The 21806-nt window shown below is 36.3% G+C and overlaps 1 protein-coding gene across 1 annotated transcript; it reads right to left on the reverse strand.

The window, feature by feature from the left end:
• Positions 1-6190: 6190 nt before the first annotated feature.
• LOC132629106 (uncharacterized mitochondrial protein AtMg00810-like) lies at positions 6191-6967 on the reverse strand. The gene has a single exon (XM_060344842.1). The coding sequence runs from the start codon at positions 6965-6967 to the stop codon at positions 6191-6193; it is 777 nt and encodes a 258-aa protein (XP_060200825.1).
• Between the last annotated feature and the right edge of the window lie 14839 nt (positions 6968-21806).

The raw sequence follows: 21806 nt of genomic DNA on the forward strand, positions 1-21806 counted from the left end.
ATTTGCTCCTGAAGTAGCAATATCTTAAAAGAGGTTATAAGCTATCACGATTTGATATGCTTAAGGTACGTTCAGACAATTATGTTTTATTCCTGAAGAATGAAAACTTCTGATAAATGTTGTAAATACAGATCCATTCTCTGAAGTGAATGCGATAGTATGTAGTAAGGCCTATAAATATGAACGTGCATTTGATTGTGAAAGTATCGTGATTCATCTCCAGAAGAGGTAGAATAATTGAGAAGAAATATTCTGAATATTGTACTAAACTCATAAATTTGGTCCTCGAGTAGCAAACTTTCAACTCTACTCCCGAAGTAGTAGAACATTGAGCTCTACTCACGAAATAGTAAGACTCTGAATTCTACTCCAGAAGTAGTAAGACTATGAATTTTTACTTCTGAAGTAGTAAGACTTTTAATTCTACTCCTGAAATAGTACAACTCTGAAATCTACTCCCGAAGTAGTAGAATTCTGAAATTTACTCTTAAATTAGTAAATAGTTTTAAATTCACTCCTAAAGCAGTAAGACAAAATATTCAGTTAATGATGAATCTCCCTGAAGAAGATGTTTGAAATATTGAAGTTTAGAATTCAATGTTTATTTCGTGACGCCAATAGTGTCGAAATTTGCTTCCATGGTACCAAAAGTATTTAAGAAATATTTGGTAATAGAAATTAATGATCAAAGGCTCCAGAAGAGCTAATTATTTATCTGCAAGTATCATGAGACTAGCAGTGTCCAAATAATATTTGATTATGATAAATAAATTGAAGTCTCTTGAAGATGTTATATATGATAATACCATTCATCGTGGATCGTAATTGGTACGACTGGAACACTGTAGTAGACCTGAAGTTTACTAACAATAAAAATGGTTATCAAATTGAGACTACAAATGATCGGAATATTAAATATTTCAAGTTACTACGGGTAAGAAATACACATGTAAAATATTACTCGAGCATGATGAGATCACATACCATGATAAACCAGAAGTTTATTGATATACAATTTCATGCAATTGTAATCCAGAAGTTTATTAAAATAAATAGCACTCGTCATGGTAAACTTGAAGTTTACGGGTACAGATAATTTTATCAGTTGACAAGACCATTTTGATCATCCTGATTTAAATCTGATGTGCTAATTGAGTATTAAAAACATATTAAAGAACTAGAAGATTCTTCAAGAATTTGTTTGTGTTGCTTGTTCTCATGATAAGTTGATTACACCAGCTAATGTTGGGATTAAATCCCTGAAATTCTGGAAAATATAAAAGATGAATGTGGGCCTCTTCACCTGCAATGTGATGTCTTAAATAGATGCATCTATGAGACGGTCACATGTATGTTTATTGTCAACTGGCAGTTTGACATTTACGAAGTTGCTTGCTCCAAATGATTGAGATGGAAGCACAATTTTCAGAATATGTAATCAAGACAATCATCTTGATAATATTGGTTTATATCTAAGCTGGTTTGACATTAGATGCCTCCATAATATAGCCAAAAAAATTGCTTATGAGAACAGAGCATCAGATGTTGGTCTGAGATATGATATATTGCATACAACAGCACTTGTATGCTTCAGATAAATAAATTTTGATAAATTCTCCCCTCATATTTGGTTCAGGGTCAGGAACTAGATATTTCCATCTTATAGCATTTGATGTGCGGTATATGATTAATGGATATACCATGATGCACACAGATGGATTTTCCCAAAGAAAATGGGGACATATGTCACTAAAATAAGGGGGAGAGAATAAACAACAAAGAAATATGTTGTAAATTATCATCAGTATGATCCTCAGATAATTCAAGTCAAATGCTGGAAGCATTTGCTGACCTAACTATTTTATTATTCATCTGCAAAATGCTCTTAATGTCCCTGAAAGACAGAGTCTGCAGCATGCATGGAGCATGGTAGATCAATTGGTTCCAAATATAATAATCCTTGAAAAAGAGAGGAGAAAATGATCATAATAAGGAGACAATGTGCTCTTGAAAAGCTACGACATAACACTTCATAAACCTTATGAGAGGTTCAGGTACCTGAAAATAATGAAGTGATGAGATCTCAGTAAGTTATGTCGAATTGCGAACCGATACGAGATGATATCTCATCGACGATATCTTTGATACGGTATGGCGTGCAATATTGAATAAGATTGTGAGGATATAAGTTCTACGCCTCTTAAAGCATGCTGACGTAGAAATACTTACCAAGTGATATGATGCATCTTGGTAAGCGATTGGACCTGTAGTCCAGACATTAAAAGATGTCACAATTTATAATGATGGAAGTTGTCACAGCCTATATGGCTTACTTGACAAAGTTTATACGATAATTTTTGAAGGATAAAAAATGCTTGAAGCATATACAAATTCTTGGAAAACTGGTTTATAATCCTTAAATGGATTAAATGAATCAAGGTTGATGTACTGAAATCGCCTTAATGTATATTCATTGACGAATGGTACAAATATACTATGTTTACCCTTGTCTCTTTATGATAGTCAGAACCTTTCATATGAATATTATTGGGGCTCTTGAAGAGTTTACAAAAGCAGTACATTATCTGCTGAAAGAAGTTGGAATAAGAAAATTGAATTGGTCCTGAAGTACCATATCTTTATGCAATTGATGCACTTATATATCTCGCTATAACTACGAGCATGATATAATTTACTCCTATATGGAGCTATTGAAATAAGATCAATTGCATACTGCTAATGAAAGTATGGCATGAATGTGTTTATCCTAACAAATATTGTCAAGTGTTTTGTATATACAGGGTATTCATCTAATCGACATAAGAGTTCGATCCAAATACGTTATCTCTTTCCATGAAGGATTACTGTCAAACCATGTTATTATACATGACAGTCAAACCATAGAATGATAACATCAGATAGATTATGAAGCAAGTCAAGAATGTACTTGACGTGATTTTAACAATATTATATTGTGATGATGCAACTCTATCTACGGAATGAAGATGCAAATTATCAGCCAGGTCGGTTGACAGATCTGATCACAAACACAGTACCAACCTTAAGATATGATAAGTTGGTATATACAAGATCGGAGTACTTCATCTTCAAGAATTATGTGTACTTTTATCAGGGGGGAGTTAAATACGCGCTGTACTCTTTTTCCCTTAACCAAGGTTTTGTCCCATTAGGGTTTTCTTGGTAAGGTTTTTAATGAGGCAGCTCTCAAAGCGTATTACTAGATATGTGTGCTCTTTTTCCTTCATTTAGGACTTTTTCCCACAGGGTTTTTTCCTAAATAAGGTTTTAACGAGACACATCATCTAATTAATGGACATCCAAGGGGGAGTGTTGTAAAGTGGATGCCCATCACATGAACTTGGGCACCAAGACTACTTGGGCACCAAGAATACTTGCCCACCAAGTATGTGTGGCCACCAAGTTATTGCCTTGTTTCCTCATATAAATAGGAGTTTACTTGTAGAAATTATAGAAACAATAAAATCTCTCTCTCCCAACTTCTTTGGCTATATCTTTTGTGTCGTGTAATTTTAATATTATTTCATAACAGTATTCTCTTTTAACTCAAAATTTCAGTGTTTGGCTTTTTAAAAGAATATTAGAAATATTATTGGGTAAAATAACACAAACGGACGTCTATTTTATTACTTTGTAAAACTTACGATCCAAATAGGAAATATTTATATAAGCAAATTACACAGCAAAGAATTGTGAAGTAGATATGTTGGACGTGAAGTTTCAAAATTTTCTGAACCTGCAGGTCATCACCAATTCACTTCGACCATTATCATCATAATATTTACAAAATAAATAAGCTTGATAAAAAATTCTAAAATTAATTTGACCAGATTCCATGACAAACATCAACACGAGTATTGCGCCAACATCAAAAAAATAAACGATTTTTTTTTTTTACCTATTGATTGTGCCTCAAGCCTCAAAACCTGTGATCGAGCTATCAATAGATGCATGATCCAACAGAAAAAATAGATGATTTAAACTAATGAAAAGAATAAACAGAAAAGATATCAATGTGATTTTTTTTCGTGAGTATGGACACATTATGCATCACAATATTTATATTCATTTGTCCCTTTTCCCAGTTTATGTAATACTTTTCGTTTTTTGAGATTCAATCTCTTAATTTTGACCATACATTTGTACATAAAATCTTTTATTTTTTTCGAAATAAAATTTACATATTTGAAATTTACGTAAAAAGTACTATAAGTTATAATAATTAATCATTCAAAATTTTTAAAAGGCATATTTAAAAACTATGGTCAAAGAATAATTCGTTTTACTCTTAAAATTCGAACACAATCACATAAATTGAGATGGAGATAGTATATATTGTTAGTCAGATGATCAAGAATGAACCACTATATATCTAGATTTAAATTTTTCTATATCGCAAAAACGGAAGAGGAAAGTCTGAGAAGCATACCCTCAAGGGGTTGTCTAATGTATATGGTGGAAAAGAGAGTATGAGAAGCATACCCTCAAGGCGTTGTCTAATGTATATGGTAGAAAAGAGGTCTTAATGATGGCATTTAAATACAATCCACCTTTGCGATGGATAATAAGATAATATCATCTTTCTTTCGCTATTAATCTTCAATGCTCGATCACCGTAAATCAAACAAAAGTATTAAACTTGAATGAATAGAAAAATAAGATTAGAAACATAACGTGCGAATTTAACTTAAGCGTCATCTTGCTGAAACAATTCGAATATCAAATCTAGAGTTGCTTACAGAATTCTTGAGAAGACCTCCTGCTAACCGCATACTGGCATTAAATTTACCTGCCTAAAATCAAAGAAAAAAAGATTTTTCATATATTAAAAAGTTTATTTTGATCCAATTTGCTTATGTCCGAAAGTAAAATCTTATTCGCTTAATCATCCTTGCAACACCAAAACAGAATCTTAAATGAGAAAACCAGTACAAACATAGGCATATGTATCAAATAATCAAGTACAACCAAATTAAAATAATACCAAATACAATAAAAATAGAATAAGATCAAGTAGCATAAATTAAGAAAAAAACACTTAAAGGATGGACTTACATTGTCAATAAACTTATGCATGCGATTTAAAAAGAAACCAAAAGTGTAAAGAACAGATAGATGAAATAGAAAAGAAAAACGTCAATAGGTTTCACGTAAACGAAGAGAGTCTGGATGCCAATAAATTCATTTACCTAGCGTTTGAGTTTCATCACCCATCTATTTGAGGAAATAAGAGAGACCCATGCACTTCATGGTCATGAATGCACTGCGTTTAAAACTAACCGAAGATTATCAGTGTGTTCAAGAATTGTAGATCTTTCTATGGAATTTCAATTGTGTACACACAAATTAAGCATAAAGAAAAATCACCCGAAGCAAGTTGTGGCTAAAATCACAAAACAAAATAATACTTCCAATACTTGTAAATAAAAACTTACCAGTTCCAAAGGAAAATAATTTTGGTTGTTGGAGAGGGATGATCAATGACCTGCATAAAAAGCTTTGATGAAAAAAAAATTGAAGCTTCAGGAAAACAAATAATAAGTTTGTAGAAGAGTTATAATTGACTTAAAGTCCTAAAAATTAGGATATAATTCAAATAAGGAAAAAATTTATAAGTAAAATCTTAGATTTTTAGTACATTACAAAGTCCTAAATATAGGAAATAATTTAATAAATAAAAATTTAGATTTTAAACATATTTAATGACATGCACGTTCATATTGAATGTTTAAAAAGGAAAAACAAAATTGATGACTATGCTCGATAAATTTAACTGAACTATTGGATCAAAAAGAAGAAAAACAAAAAGAAAATTAAGATGATCAAATAACGGTGTCGTGTACCAAAAGAGCCTGTTGGAAATCAATTCCTTGATTAATGATAATGTACAGTAATCAATATATACAAAAGCTAGGCCGTTGCCTTTGGCGTAATACTAGGCTATCAATGATATAATTACCTTATTCTAGGAGATATTCTAGTTGTACATAATATTCTAGGAGATATTCTACCTGTACATAATAATAGCTAATTACAACGGTTATCACACCCCCGCAGTCGAAGCGGGAGGTTGGCGAACGCTTAGACTGTCCCGAAAGTCATCAAAAAGTACGCGCGGAAGCCCTTTTGTAAAAATGTATGCAATCTGATATCAGGATGGAACATGAAGGACACGAACCTTGCCACGGGTAACTTTTTCGCGAACAAAGTGTATGTCCATCTCAATGTGTTTAGTGCGCTGATGTTGTACCGGGTTACCTGATAAGTATATCGCACTCACATTGTCACAATTAACAAGTGTCGCCTTTTGGATCGGGCAATGTAGCTCAAGAAGTAAATTTCTGATCCAGCATGATTCGGAGACAACATTAGCAACTCCCCTGTATTCGGCCTCAGCACTAGAACGGGAGAGTGTAGGCTGACGTTTTGAAGACCAAGAAATCAAATTGTCACTGAAAAAGACACAATAACCAGAGGTGGAGCGCCTAGTATCCGGGCAACCACCCCAATCTGCATCTGTATAAGAGACTAAGCTGTTGACAGTAGACTTGTAGAGATGCAGACCAAAGTCAATAGACCCCTGAATGTAGCGCAGAATACGCTTAAGAGTAGCCATATGTTCAATATGAGGGTCATGCATGTGGAGACACACCTGTTGGACGACATATGAGATATCTGGTCTAGTGAATGTAAGGTACTGCAAAGCCCCAGCAAGCTGACGATACTTAGTCGGATCATCAAATGGTGCATCTTTCGAAGCACTTAGCTTTGGCTTCGTATCAACAGGTGTAGGAGACGGGCTACAATGTGACATACCTGCCCGTTCCAGGATTTCTTCGGCATACTGTTTTTGTGACAAAAATAAGCCATCTGCATTACGAGTAACAACAATACCCAAGAAATAACTCAGTGGACCAAGGTCCTTCATAGTAAACTCGCACTCAAAAGTGCCATAATAGACTTACGGAGATTGTCTCAAGAGGCCGTAAGAATGATGTCGTCGACATAAAGCAGTATATATGCAATATTAGAACCCCTGCGATAAATGAATAATGAGTGATCAGACTTGCTGTGTGAGAAGCCAATGGTGCCGACAAAATCGGCAAACCGCTGGTACCAAGACCGAGGGGCTTGTTTCAGGCCATAAAGAGACTTCTTCAATAGGCAGACATGATCAGGAAAATTGGGGTCCCGAAAACCCAATGGTTGATGCATATACACAGTGTCAGAGAGATTGCCATGAAGAAAAGCATTCTTGACATCGAGCTGGTGTATGGGCCAAGAATAAGACAATGCAATACTTAGCACAGTGCAAATAGATGCCGGCTTGACCACCGGACTGAAAGTCTCCTCACAGTCAACACCCTTCTGTTGAGACCTGCCATCACCTACAAGACGGGCTTTATGCCTCTCAAAAAAACCATTAGATTTCTTTTTATGACAAAAAATCCACATTGACCAAATCACATTAACATTAGCAGGTCGAGGAACTAACTCCCATTTCTTATTTTCAATTAGAGCATTAAATTCATCCATCATGGCATTCTTCCAATTTAAGTCACGGAGAGCACTTACGGGATTTTTGGGTAATGGAGAGATGGAGGTAGCGGTCTCGGTGTTAAGGTTGGAGAAATATTTCAAATTGGGTTTGAAAATGCCATTACGGGACCGAGTTGTCATGCGGTGGAGCTGCTGTGGGGATTGGGCCATAGGTGATGGAGCTGGGCCTGAACTCATCGGTCCAGGAGTAGCAGAAGGGCTGACCCGCTGCGGGTTAGTCTGCTGTTGGGGATTGGGATGTGTCATTTAGGGAATTTAAATTGTTGGGAGATGTATTTTCAGAATTTCGTTGCATGTGATAAGTGATGTATGGATTAACATTATGGTCCAAAAATTCATACGTGTGAGAGTCAGGAGTATGAATTTTTTAGAATGGGAATGTGTGCTCATCAAATACCACATGACGGGCAACGAAAATTTTCCGGCTTGACATGTCATAACACTTATATCCCCTATGATCGGAAGGGTACCCAAGAAAGACACAAGGGGTGGACCGTGCTTGTAACTTATTAATGGTGGTAGATGGAAACAAAGGAAAACATAGACACCCAAAAACCCGAAGATGAGAATAGTTAGGATCTTTTTGGTAGAGGAGTTGAGTATGGGAAGAGGATCCGAGAACTTTAGTTGGGAGAATGTTCAAAAGATATGTGGCCATAGAAAGTGCATAATGCCAAAATGAGGGGGGCATCGAGGCATGAGCAAGCAGGGTCCAAATTACATTATTTATGGATCGGATGTGACGTTCGACTTTTCCATTTTGAGGAGATGTGTGAGGGAAAGAGAGTCGGAATTGCATCCCATGTTTTTGAGCAAATAATTGAAGTGGCCCGTTATCAAATTCTTTCCCATTGTCACATTGTAAATTTTTAATGGGCCTTTCAAATTGAGTTTTGACAAGAGCATGGAATCTGGTGAAAAGAGAGTAAACTTGAGACTTTTTAGAGATGGGAAAAGTCCACAAAAATTTACTAAAATCATCAAGAAATAGTACATAGTATCGATGCCCATTAAAGCTAGCTACGGGCGACGTCCAAAGATCTCTATGAACTATATCAAACGGAAAAGCAGTGAATGACATCGATTCATAAAAAGGTAATTTAATTTGTTTTCCCAAAGTACAAGATGAACAAAAAAATTGTTTGTTCTTATTACATTCAATAAAATGCTTGCTATGAAGAGAGCGTAAAGTATTGGCTCCCGGATGTCCTAAACGACTATGCCATAAATCAGGAGACAAAGCAGTGAAGACGGAATGAGATTTTGAAGGTGAGGCTGGATGGCGGCGGAGAGTGTATAGAGTTCCCCGCTACTGTTACATCTCATTAGTTTGTTCCCCGTCTGTAAATCCTTCACACAAAAACCAAACGGGTCAAATTCAACAGAAACCCAGTTGTCAGTGGTAAATTTTGGGATAGAGATAAGGATTTTAATGAGCTTGGGTGCATGCAATACATTATTTAAGGTGAGAGGGGGGGGGGGGGGGTTTGGAGGTGAGAAAGTAGTGTTCGCATAACCATGAATTGGAATTACATGCCCATTACCAACAACAATGCGATAATTATTATTGCTCGAATTAAAATAAGATGAGAATGTACCTTGGTCCGAGGTCATATGAGATGTTGCACCGGTATCCATATACCAATTTCCATCCGGTGGAGCGATAGAAAATGTATGCATTGCCGCCTCAATATCCGTTGGAGTATAGCCAATATGGGGCTGGGCGACAAAGATTGAGTAGGCCTGTTGAGGTTTAGGCCCAAAAATGCCGGGCTGCATTGCTGGACGTTGCTGTTGCATTTGAGAAGATGGATAGGGGCATGGTGGGGCAGCCCATTGTTGTGGTCACTGTCCATACGGGGGGTATGGATATAGTTGTGTGACGATGACGTAACGCGGCTGCCACTGGCTGTTGCCGCCAGTCTGCCACTGGTTGGTGCCGCAGCCGCTGTTCTGGCCACCCCCACCGCGGCCAGTGGTGCGGTTGTGCCCATTGTTCTTCCCATAATTATTTTTCTTCTTATTCTTGGTGTTATTATTTCTGCCATGATTAGAATTTGAAGAATAATTATGTTGATGATTAGAGTTAGCATGGTCCATATTACCTGGTTGGGCACCGCCAGTAGAGGCAACAAAAGCAGCGTTCCCGCGGCCTCTTTGGAGAGGCGGTTTTTTAGAGTACGTTCCACCAATTTTATTCGGGATCGAACGCTTTCAATGGTGGTAATGGGTCTTGATTTTGGACAAAATCCACCGTACCAGAATAGGCCTCGGGAAGACCACCAATAAGTCGCAAGACAAGGCGACTATTTGCCACCGGAGCATCTACATTAGCCAGCCTGTCCGCCAAGGTTTTCATGTGGTTGCAATACGCATCCGCACTTGAAAATTTTTCGAGAGAGACAGCATCAAGTTCCTCCTCGAGATGGGTTGCCCTAGAACCCTTGTTATCTTGAAAGATGGCCTCCAACCTCTGCCAAGCTTTCGCCGCGGTGTCATCCTTGACCAATATGACTTAAAGTAATTCAGGAGAGATCGTACTATATATCCACTGTAGGACTGCCGCATCAAGACGGTCATAGAGTTCCGGATCAGCTACCCGTAAGGCATCAATTTTGGCCGTAGCCGCGGCCTCCGTAGGAGGGATAATGTGATGCATTAGGTTGTGCACTCGGGCTTACACCTTAAACAACGCCACCCATGAATAATATGGACCATTTTCAATGTCCAACGTGAAGGGGATGAGAGATTTGACATTGGTTATTGAGAGGGCAGAGTGAAACTTTGCGCCTGTGTCAAACATGGTGGCATCGAAGAAAAAGAGAGGAAGAAGAAAGGAGGGAGAAGGTGAACGAAGAGAGGAGAAGAGTGGTGGCTGCTAGGTTGGTTGGAGGATTAAACCCTGCTCTGATACCATGGTGGAAATCAATTCCTTGATTAATGATAATGTACAGTAATCAATATATACAAAAGTTAGGCCGTTGCCTTTGGCGTAATACTAGGCTATCAATGATATAATTACCTTATTCTAGGAGATATTCTAGATTGTAGGAGATATTCTAGCTGTACATAATATTATAGGAGATATTGTAGCTGTACATAATAATAGCTAATTACAACGGTTATCAGAGCCCATCATAGTTTTGAGTTGTCTGATTGTCCAAAATATTAACTTTGTTTATGGTAAAAACTAATGACACCAAAGTAGTTTTTTTTTTAGTTTTTTTTAAATGAAATATATATTATTATTAGTGTTTATGTATTTGATTACTACATTATTTAGGACATTCAAATAAGGATACAATTCGTATAAGGTAAATCTTGATTTTTATTCCTAAAATAGTAGGACTTCCTACATAGATCAAATTAGGAATCGATTTAATAAGAATTTTTTTATTTAATTTCAATATAAATATTAGAAAAATAGTAAATGACAAGTTTGTCTATTGCAGTGTCTTTTAATGAAAGGCAAAAAATTCAATCAACATTACGACTCTTCGTGCTTTTAATATATTATAGATAGATATAGATGATTCATGACAATTCTTTCTTTTTCTCATGTCAAACTTGCTTAATGATAAAAATTTAAATGTTGCGGGACCCCAAAATTTAATCATTTAAACGAGCCACATTTCGCTAATGGGTTTCATGCTTTTAGTGCGTCTATTAATAAAAATTGTATATTTAAAATATAGTGAATGATATGTAATAGCAATTGACGTCAAAATAGATTGAATATTCATTTAAAGGTAGAAAAATATGGACGTCCAACCCTAAATGGAGTTTTTCCCCCATAAAACCTAGAGCTCAAAGTGTTAAAGAGTTTCGTAATGTTGTTTTTACTGTATTATACCAAAAAAGAAAACCGCACTCTTAAAGCCAAAAACACTTGGAAGTGGTTATCATAGGAAGATAAAAAAAAAAGTGAAAATATATGTAGACATGGGAAAAAAACATTCTCAAGTATGAAAAATAAACTGCAATGACAAAATAAATAATAAGAGAAGTGATTTTATTTACCAAGATTATGAGTACAATTCTGTGTATTCACTTTATTCTTCTCTTTTAAATTTTTTTCTCGAACATAGGATTATTTGGATGTATTTGATCGCCAAGAACGTCAGGCAACACTTCGATATATCGAGTTGATCTTAAGGAAGATCGCTTCTTGATTACTTCGACTTTGAGAAAGACAAAATTTGATTTCTTGATTTTTTATGAATACCCAAGAGTTTATGGTATATTCGAGATGTGTTTTCAAGGAAATATGTACCCCTTTTAATAGGCGTAAGCTAGGTTTAGGGTAAAGTAGCCTTCAAAAAACTCTGACGGACCTTAGGGCGAAGAACTCTTATTAAATACATAGCTTATATATTTATTAACAATTTAACATGTTTAATCATGGACTTTTAACAATTTGACATATTTAATCATGGACGGAAAACGTATTGGATTTATGAATCCTCGTGATGTTAATTTGACCTGCAATTTCAACATTTCTATTGTTATAAGTTAGACTTCAAAACCTTAATTATAGAATTGGAGTACTATATGAGGAAAAGTAAATACTTACTCCGAAAATTTGATATTCTTTACTACCATATTTGAGTTCTACTACTTCCTATTATTAATTACATAGCTTATATATTTTGTAATATATTATACTACATATTTAATATTTAAGAAAACAGGAAATGACTATTTTGTCTATTACAGAGTTTTTTAATGAAGGGCAAAAAGTTCAATCAACATTTCTAAGACCCTTCGTGTTTTTAATATTGAAAAGGTTTAATGAAGCTGATAAAATCTGTGTGCCTTTCATGGAGGAGTTCTTCCTCTATATATACAGGATGCTACACAAAGTGTAGTTGAATACAAACTCTCTAAGAGATAAACTATACTTGGTATTATCCTTCCTCTAGATAAACTATACATATGAATTCTAATTAAATACAACTAAATAAACGTGAGGATAAGCTCATTGTTAAGATGTCCTAACATGCCCCCGCAAGCTGAGCAGTGGCTGTGCAACTGTAAGCTTGGAACGAAAGTGATGAAACCGACGGGAAGGAAGGCTCTTGGTAAAGATGCCTGCTAACCGATCCAAGGAATTGATGTAGTGAATGTCCAGGTCTTTCGAAGCCACCTTCTCTGGGACAAAATGAAAATCCAATTCAAAATGTTTGGTTCGGGCATGAAAAATAGGATTGGCAGTGAGGTAGGTCGCAGACAGATTATCACACCATAGCATGGGAGCTTGAGGAAGAGATACATGAAGCTCTTGAAGAAGATGTTGCATCCAGGTAACTTTAGCATTAGCTGCAGCTAAGGCCCGATATTCAGCCTCGGTGCTGGACCGTGCAACCACTCACTGCTTCTTTAAGCTCCAGGTCCAAGAAAAATACGATAACCATTAGTAGATCGCCTATCATCTGGGCAGCCAGCCCAGTCCGCATCTGAGAAGGCTTGAAGGGCTAAGGAGCTAATTGAACGCAAGTGCAAGCCGAGGTCCATGGTTGCCTTTAAATAACGCAACAAGCACTTCATAGCAGTTAAATGAGTTTCCATAGGTTTATGCATGAATTGGCATAATTTTTTCACATTATATGACACATCCGGACGCGCGATGATCACATATTGAAGAGCTCCTATCAAGCTGTGATACAAAGACGGATCAGAAAATGGTGAACTCCCATGTTGAGACAATTGAAGTCCTATTACCATAGGTGTGGAAATTGGCTTCGCACCATCCATATTGGCACGAGTGAGGAGTTCTCTAATGTATTTGGATTGAGTAAGGGTCAATCCAGTGGCCTGATAATGTACCTCAACACCAAGAAAGTAGTGTAGCTTACCAATATCCTTTATAGCAAAGGCATTAGACAGTTGAAGAACAAGACTTGCAATGAACTCATTAGAACTTCCTGTAACAATAAGATCATCCACATAGACCAAGATAATAGTAATGTGGCCTTCACAATTGCGGATAAACAAAGACGTATCAGATTTAGAAGGCATAAAATTGAGTTCAAGCAATTTCGAGCTAAGCTTCTCAAACCATGCCCGAGGTGCTTGTTGAAGGCCATAAAGAGCTTTGTGAAGCTTGAACACATGGTGTGGATATTTTGGATCAGTAAAGCCAGAGGGTTGAGACATGTATACCTCTTCATGTAGTTGCCCATGTAGAAATGCATTTTTGACATCGAGCTGCCGTAGCGACCACCCTTTTGACAAAGCTAGAGACAGAACCACTCGGATTGTTGTAGGCTTCACAACCGGACTGAATGTATCGTGATAGTCCACTCCAGCCTCTTGGCTAAATCCTTTTGCCACTAAACGAGCTTTGTATCGCTCAATGGATCCATCAGGATTAAGTTTCAACTTAAAAATCCATTTGCATCCCACAACATTCTTTGCCGCGAAGGAGGGGACAAAGGACCAAGTACCATTTTGCAGGAGGGCATTGTACTCTTCTTGCATAGCCTTTCTCCATTTTAGGTCTTTGTTGGCTTGGGTAAAACATGTAGGTTCAGGTGGCAAGCTAGATAGAGGCAAAGGGTATTTTGTGGCAATATGAGCTTCTGGAAGTTGAGATTTGGCTTTACGCCTGGTTACCATGTGATGAGGTACAAAGGTTGTGGTTTGAGCTGCCGATGTTTGAGGATTACTAGTAACGATGGGAGTTTCATTAGCTACTGGAAGATCATTAGCTACTGGAAGATCAACGGTGAGGTTAATATGAGGGATAAAGGAAAGCAAAAAATCAGACGGGACTGAATGACACACTGGGAAGTTTGACGATGGACTTGGTGACGAATGAGCTGACGAGTTTGACGATGGAATTGGCAAGGTAGCAGCTGCTATCGAACTATCACGGGCAGCTGCTGCTATGGACTTATCACTTGCAGCAGTAGTTAGAGAAGAAGAATTACAAGGAGCAATGACTAGCAAAGAGGCCACGACAGTAGAGTCGGAGGTCGGTGCGCTACTTTGAGTTGAAAATGAGCTAGCAAAGGGAAATTGTAACTCGTCAAAAACCACATGCCGAGAGACATATATTCGACCACTTGGGACATGTAAACATTGATAGCCCTTGTGATGTCCACTGTACCCCAAGAAAACGCATTGTAAAGATCGAAACGCTAGTTTGTGAGAGTTATAGGGACGAAGGAATGGGTAGCACGCGCAGCCAAAAACTTTCATGAATTGATAATCAGGAACCTTTTTGTACAACTTCTCATAAGGTGAAACATTAGTGAGCGAGGGTGGGGGATACGATTTATAGTGTAAACAACCGTAGCAAAGGCATGATCCCAAAAGGTGAGAGGAAGGGAGGCGTGTGCGAGAAGTGTTAAACCTATTTCAACAATATGACAATGTTTTCTTTCAGCGGTACCATTTTGTTCATGAGTATGGTGACAAGAGAGCTGATGAACGATGTTGCTTAACTATCTTTAGAATGTCCTATCTCTCTCTTCAACGCTTTAAAACGAGCTAGAAGGATTCTCTTAAAGCAGAAAAATAGGAGTTCTAGTGAGCAAAAAATTTGGAAATTTCCTATATTCGCCACCCCAATCAGATTGTACCACTTTTATATGATGCTCAAAGAACTTCTCGACTTGAGTTTTAAAGCGTAAAAATATGGTATAAACCTCATTTTTGGAACTCATAGGAAATAACCATGTAAATTTGCTAAAGTCATCAATGAAAGAAACATAATAACGAAATTTATTGCTAGCCAACTGTGGAGCAGGGCCCCATACATCAGTGTGGATCAATTCAAGAGGGCAACTAGCACTAGAACTAGAAATAGAAAAGGCAATTTGTGACTCTTGCCATATTGGCAAGAATAACAAAAATTAGTCCGAGAACTCGATATGAATGGTAAAGAAAGAGTCCTAATAATACTATTGACTGCTCGTAGAGACGAGTGACCTAAACGACTATGCCATAAATCAAACGACTGTTTGGACACATGGAACGCCTGTAATTTATTTGACGGAGAGGGTTGGTTGAGTAACTGGGCAGCAAGGAGACGATAAAGGCCATGCTCAAGAGTCCCGCACAGTAGTACTTTCCCCATTGCCCGATCCTTCACAAGACAAAAACGAGGGTGAAACTCAAATATAACATCATTATCAGTAGTAAATTTTGCCGCACTAAGCAAATTCTTGGTAATTTCAGGCACCAGTAATACATTAGTTAGACGTAAAGATCGACTAACTATAGGTAAAGTAGCATTAACAAAATGAGAAATTGTCAAACCTATGCCATTACCGACATGAATTTGATCAGTTCCTAGATACTCTCCTCTTACTGCCATGTTCTGCATATCATTAGTTAAATGATGAGTAGCCCCAGAATCCGGATACCAATTTGGGTCTCCAACCATGGAAGGTTGTGCAATGAGAGCAGCCATGTGCGACTTGGACGGAGCTTGATAGGCATGATCGAAATGATGGTAGCAATTTAAGGCTGAGTGACCAAACTTATTACAAACTTGACACTGATTTTGGTTGGACGAGTTGGTATTGCGACCCCGACCTCGTCCTCGTCCAGATCTGCCACCATAAGCCTGATTGTTATGGACATTAGTAGGCTTCTCAAATGAATTATCATTCTTGGTGTTGCTTGATTGTCTACCAGACAAGTTGACTTGGCCCAAACCTTGTTCCAAAATTGTCATCTATTCTAAACGATACTCATGACTTAAAAGCAAGCCATGAAGATCGGCTAATGAAATTAGTTCGGCCCTAGCAGTGACCGAGACAACCAGGGCATCATACTCTTGCCCAAGTCCTCCAAGAATATGTAAGACAAGATCATCATCAGTGACAGGGTGTGCTGCAACGGCGAGATTATCGGCACAAGTCTTCATCTTTTGAAGGTATTCTACCATGGATGAGTTGTCTTTCTTGGTGGTTTGTAGTTGCAGCCTTAGTTGCATTATCCTAGCCTTAGATTGCGACGCAAACATAGTCTCAAGCACTCGCCAAACAGTCTGATATGTTGTGCAACCGACTACTTGGGCTAAAATCCCTTCGCTGAGGGTGGAAAGAATCCAACTCAATAAAAGTTGGTCTTGTTTGATCCATAAACTGTACGCTGGGTTGATAACCGCGCTGGTTGAGGTTGCTTCAGAAGAGCTATTCGAAATTACCTTTGGAGGGCATTCGTGCGTACCATCCACATATCCCTCAAGTTCATAACCCCTTAGAACTGGGAGAATTTATGATTTTCATACGATGTAGTCATTACGGTCCAATTTGAGAAGATGAGACTGGTTAACGTTCGTCGCGAATGACGAAGGATTCTGGGAAGGGGTTTGCAAGGTGATATTGGTAATAGAGGGAAGTGTCATTGTGAGACGTGAGTCTTCGCAAGGCTCCGATACCATGAAAAGGTTTAATGAAGCTGATAAAATCTGTGTGCCTTTCATGGAGGAGTTCTTCCTCTATATATACAGGATGCTACACAAAGTGTAGTTGAATACAAACTCTCTAAGAGATAAACTATACTTGATATTATCCTTCCTCTAGATAAACTATACATATGAATTCTAATTAAATACAACTAAACATACGTGAGGATAAGCTCACAGTTGAGATGTCCTAACAAATATAATATAGATTATTATTCATGTATCCCTAACTTTCAGTACTAGAGATATCGAGCTTCACCTTAGCTTATCAAAGGCCAAGGTACACACCTCCAAATTAAAATGATTACATCTGACAAAATAAAAGGAAACTTAAAATTACATTGGATGGAAAAATATTGTATCAAGTTCGGACGTTGAATTGTTTCACAATTTCATCGTCTAAAAGCTTAAGTTCTTAAAGAAAGTACGTGTATAATTACCTAGATTATCTCCAAGGATGCAAACGAGATGGTAATATAAATTTTAAACTTGAATTACTGAATGGTGCATGTATTTGGTATATTGTGATCTTTATTCATGTGCTTGAGGTTTTCAATATAATACGAGTTACATTAAATCCTAAAAATAATAGCATAATTAATTAAAAGTATTATTTTCTACCACTTAAATTTTTAGATTAGACGATTATACATTTCTACATGTATTATAATATTAAGAAAATCGGATAAAGCTACTTAATTAGCAGACAAGTCTAGCACTCTAGCTACGTGACTCTTTAGAGTAAGAAGCACTACAAAGAAAAAATCTGAAGCCACAGTTTGCCACCTTGTGCACTATCCTAATTTATTTTATCTCCTTCGTACCTCTCTTTTCTATTCAAATATTCTTGAGATTCTTTTTTCAAAAACCGTCCAAACTATAGATGGTGTTGGTGTGACCCCAGTATGAAAAGGACTCATGATTAAAAGTAATGTTGAAATTCGAGGATTTCAAAAGTTTGGAACTTGTTCAATATTGAGATTTGAGAATACTAACAGTAAAAGAAGAATAACAAATTTAGAAAGTGGACGAGAAGAAGACTTAAGGCCTATGGTAGAGAGGTGTAAGGATTCAATTAAACCCCGTCGTTAAAAAATTATACTACGTAAATAGGGCAAAAATTATTTATATATATAAACTATTGAATCTCCTTGCATTGGTATACGATTTTGTTTAATCTCTTAATTTAAATTCCTGATTCCGCTAGGCAGTTAAAATACAGTACTAGTGGCATGTGACTTTGCCTAATATTTTGAAGCAATATAATTATATGTTTAGAATCATTCTGAACTAGCTATGGTTAGATACTTATAAAGCGTGCCCTCCACAAGCTCATCCAAAAGCAGATATATTATGAACCCGGTTCCCACCAATCTTCAAACACAAAAAGTATACTAGGAAAGGCATATGTTCTCTTTTTACCCGGTGCATGCAGTAGGATCAAGAAGATTTAGAATTCAAATTTGATGAAATTAACTTTTAAAGTTTTTTTTATCTATTGAACTCATTTTATTTTTAAAATTGTGAAACCTAATATATAATGCAAGTTTAATGAATTTATATATATATATGGTTTCGTATCGAAAATATCAAGTTATGTGGTTTATTAATAATTAAGTTATGTCTACAAGCTAGAACTTATTCTAATCAATAGTCTAATATATTTAATTTCAATTATTACATATCACGTTTCTTCCGAATCTACATTGACCTACTATACTCACAATCCCCCTCTTTTATTTTTACATAGGTCACTGTTGGTTTCACCAAAAAAGGGAGTAATAATATTGATTCATATATAGCCTAAACTACAGCTCTCTTGTTTCCACTTCTTAATTACTGCGGCCACTTTAATTTGATCAAGTTGACCGGTCCGACCACACGTGTTCAAAGATACTGAAAGATCTTCAAAAGCATCGATAAAGAACAACAAAAGAGAGAGAATTATTAAATACTCCTTTAAGACAATTTAGTCCCCTTTTAACTGATAATTTTCGTTAAATACTCCTACAATCATGAGGTAGATGCTGCCTATGTAAAGTTTATGGGTTCCTATAGCGATCTCAAGTTTAAGTATTCTATGAATATTGTAATACATATATCCTGAGCAAAAGCTATTGGATTCCGATGAACGCGTAGCTAACACACATGATCCGCCACTATTATGAACCCAAGTTTTTTAACATGAAACACCATTAAGATTTTATTGGACCACCGCTCCTCTCTTCTTGAGAATCCACACATCCCTACCAATTATCTATCGAGCACATATATAGGTTCGGCCTAAATGGGAAATGAGATGGAGCGCCTAAAGTAAATACGTAATTATCTTTAATATATTACCTATTTCTTTATTCTTCATATCACCCAAAAGAGATAAAAGAAAGGTCTTGTTGTTTCTTCAGTAATTTATGATCTCTAGTGGTTAAAATTTCAATTTTGGTTTTAAAAAAAAAAAAAGGAAACAGTTGAAGAAGGAATAAATTCCTAATCTTTTATCCACGGAAAAAACATATTTTTAGAATAGAAAATGACTCCTCAAGAACTCTAAGCTGAACCTTATATTATATATATGAATCACCCCTTGTTGAAAATCCATCCACCACCACTTATATATCCTAAGAAGACAAAGAAAAGTATAGCCAAAAAAATGCCTTCGTTCACTCCTAGAAGAATAGTAAGTCACCCACTAAGTGATGAGCAAGTGAAAGGTATGCTCAAGAGATATGATAAAAATAGTTCACTTTGCACTATCTCAATTTATTTTATCTCCCTCCCACCTCTCTTTTCTATTCAAATATTCTTGAGAATCTTTTTTTCAAAAACCGTCCAAATTATAGTTGGTGTTGGCGTGACCCTTACTCGTATGAAAAAGGACTCATGATTAAAAGTAATGTTGAATTTCGAGGATTTTCAAAAGTTTGGAACTTGTTCAGTATTGAGATTTGAGAATACTAACAGAAGAAAAAAGAACAATCACAAATTTAGAAAGTGGACGAGAAGGAGACTTAAGGCCTGAGGCAGAGAAGTGTAAGGAGTTCAATTTAACCCCTGTTGTTGAAAAATTATAATATGTAAATAGGGCAAAATATATATATATATATATATATATATATATATATATATATATATATATATATATATATATCCTTGGTATAATTCTTTTTTATTTAACCTCTTAATTTAAATTTTCGGTTCCACCACTGTTTAAGGCAGTTAATACAGCTGCATGTGACTATGCCTAAAAATTTTGAAGCAATATAATTATATGTTTAGAATCATTCTGGACTAGCTAGGCAGAGGCGGATCCAGGATTTTAAGGTTGTGGGTTCCCAAAAAAAAAAAAATTACAACAACAACGTATCTAGTGTAGTCCCACAAGTAAACAACATTCCCGAAAAAGAAACGAGAGAAGTAACCAGGCCCAATTCTCTTATTAAGCAGCTTAATAAAATAACTTCTTCTTGTCAATATTTAAGGGTATCTTGAAGAAACTAACAATTAATTTACATAATATGTTCTTGTCATCTGATCCATATAAGTCCCACTGGCCAGTGGTGTTGCCTAATTCATCTAAATCAAAGTATACGCTCTTGTCACATATTTTTAAGATGAAGCTTAATTCCAGCAATGGAGATTCCAGCTAGGCCTTTGACGTTGGTACTGGACTGCACTGCAACAAGGGTTGCCAAAGATGCAATGGCTTTCACTCCAAACTAACAAAATTACTACTTTCGCAAAACTACTACTTTGAAAGTAGTAAACTTCAGTAATCGTGAAATATGGATAGTAAAACTCAAAATTGAAAAAATAATGAAAATTAACAAATCAGAATCAACTAACTAGAACTAGATCCAACAATCGCAAGAACAAGATTTCCCTTATAGAAGAGAAGCTATTTTTTAACCCTAGCTTTTCTTGTTTCTCATTTGTTTTGGTCTCAAATTTAATTTGAGATATTGGAATTTGGGTGAAGTAATAATTTATTAGTTGATTCTTTTTAGTTCACTTTGTAATGTTTTTTTAAAAAACAATAAAAGAAGAATAAAACGCAACCACCTAGGCAAAATCCTCTTTGGCAGTCCGTCCTTTGCTATGGTACCAACCAGCGTTTTTGTTATGGGTTCCACTATGAAAATACTTATACTCTTCTACATTTTATAATATCAAAATAGGTCTTACGATAGCGGGTTTGGGTTCCCGAGAACCCACACCCGCTACTGTAGAACCGCCCCTGCAGCTAGGGGTAAATTCTTAAGCATGCCTTCCGCAGACATATATATGTCCGAGTCATGTTCCCATTTATCTTCAAACACCAAAAGTATACTAGGAAAGGCATAAGTTCTCTTTTTACCCTGTGCAGTAGGAGTGTAGGATCAAGAAGATTTAGAATGTAAATCTTATAAAATTAACTTCTGAAGTTTTTACTACTGAGCTTATTTTATTTTTAAAATTATGAGACATAATATTCATTGCAATTTCAATAAACTTTTTATATATAAATATATATTTCATATCGAAAATATCAAGTTCGGATGCACCCGATGCCGAAACATCGCATCCGCCTCTGCCTTCTAGGAGGACATTGCCTCTCTCTGCTAATCGGTGTATCAACCCATATACTCCCTTGTCTCAAATTATTTGTCGTTTTATTATTTTAGACTCATCTTAAGAAACATTAATTAGGAGGGGTATTTGACCTACTCTAGCCTTATCTATCTCTACGTTATAGTCTCTCTCGATTAAATGTTTAGTTTATTTATGTGTCATCTCCATTAATGATAAA

The sequence above is a fragment of the Lycium barbarum genome, chromosome 2, assembly GCF_019175385.1.
Source record: "Lycium barbarum isolate Lr01 chromosome 2, ASM1917538v2, whole genome shotgun sequence".
Classification (NCBI taxonomy): Eukaryota; Viridiplantae; Streptophyta; class Magnoliopsida; order Solanales; family Solanaceae; genus Lycium; species Lycium barbarum.

Bases quoted from the DNA above. Each gene is read 5' to 3' on its own strand.
- LOC132629106 (XM_060344842.1), bottom strand. From the start codon at position 6,967: ATGAAGGACCTTGGTCCACTGAGTTATTTCTTGGGTATTGTTGTTACT.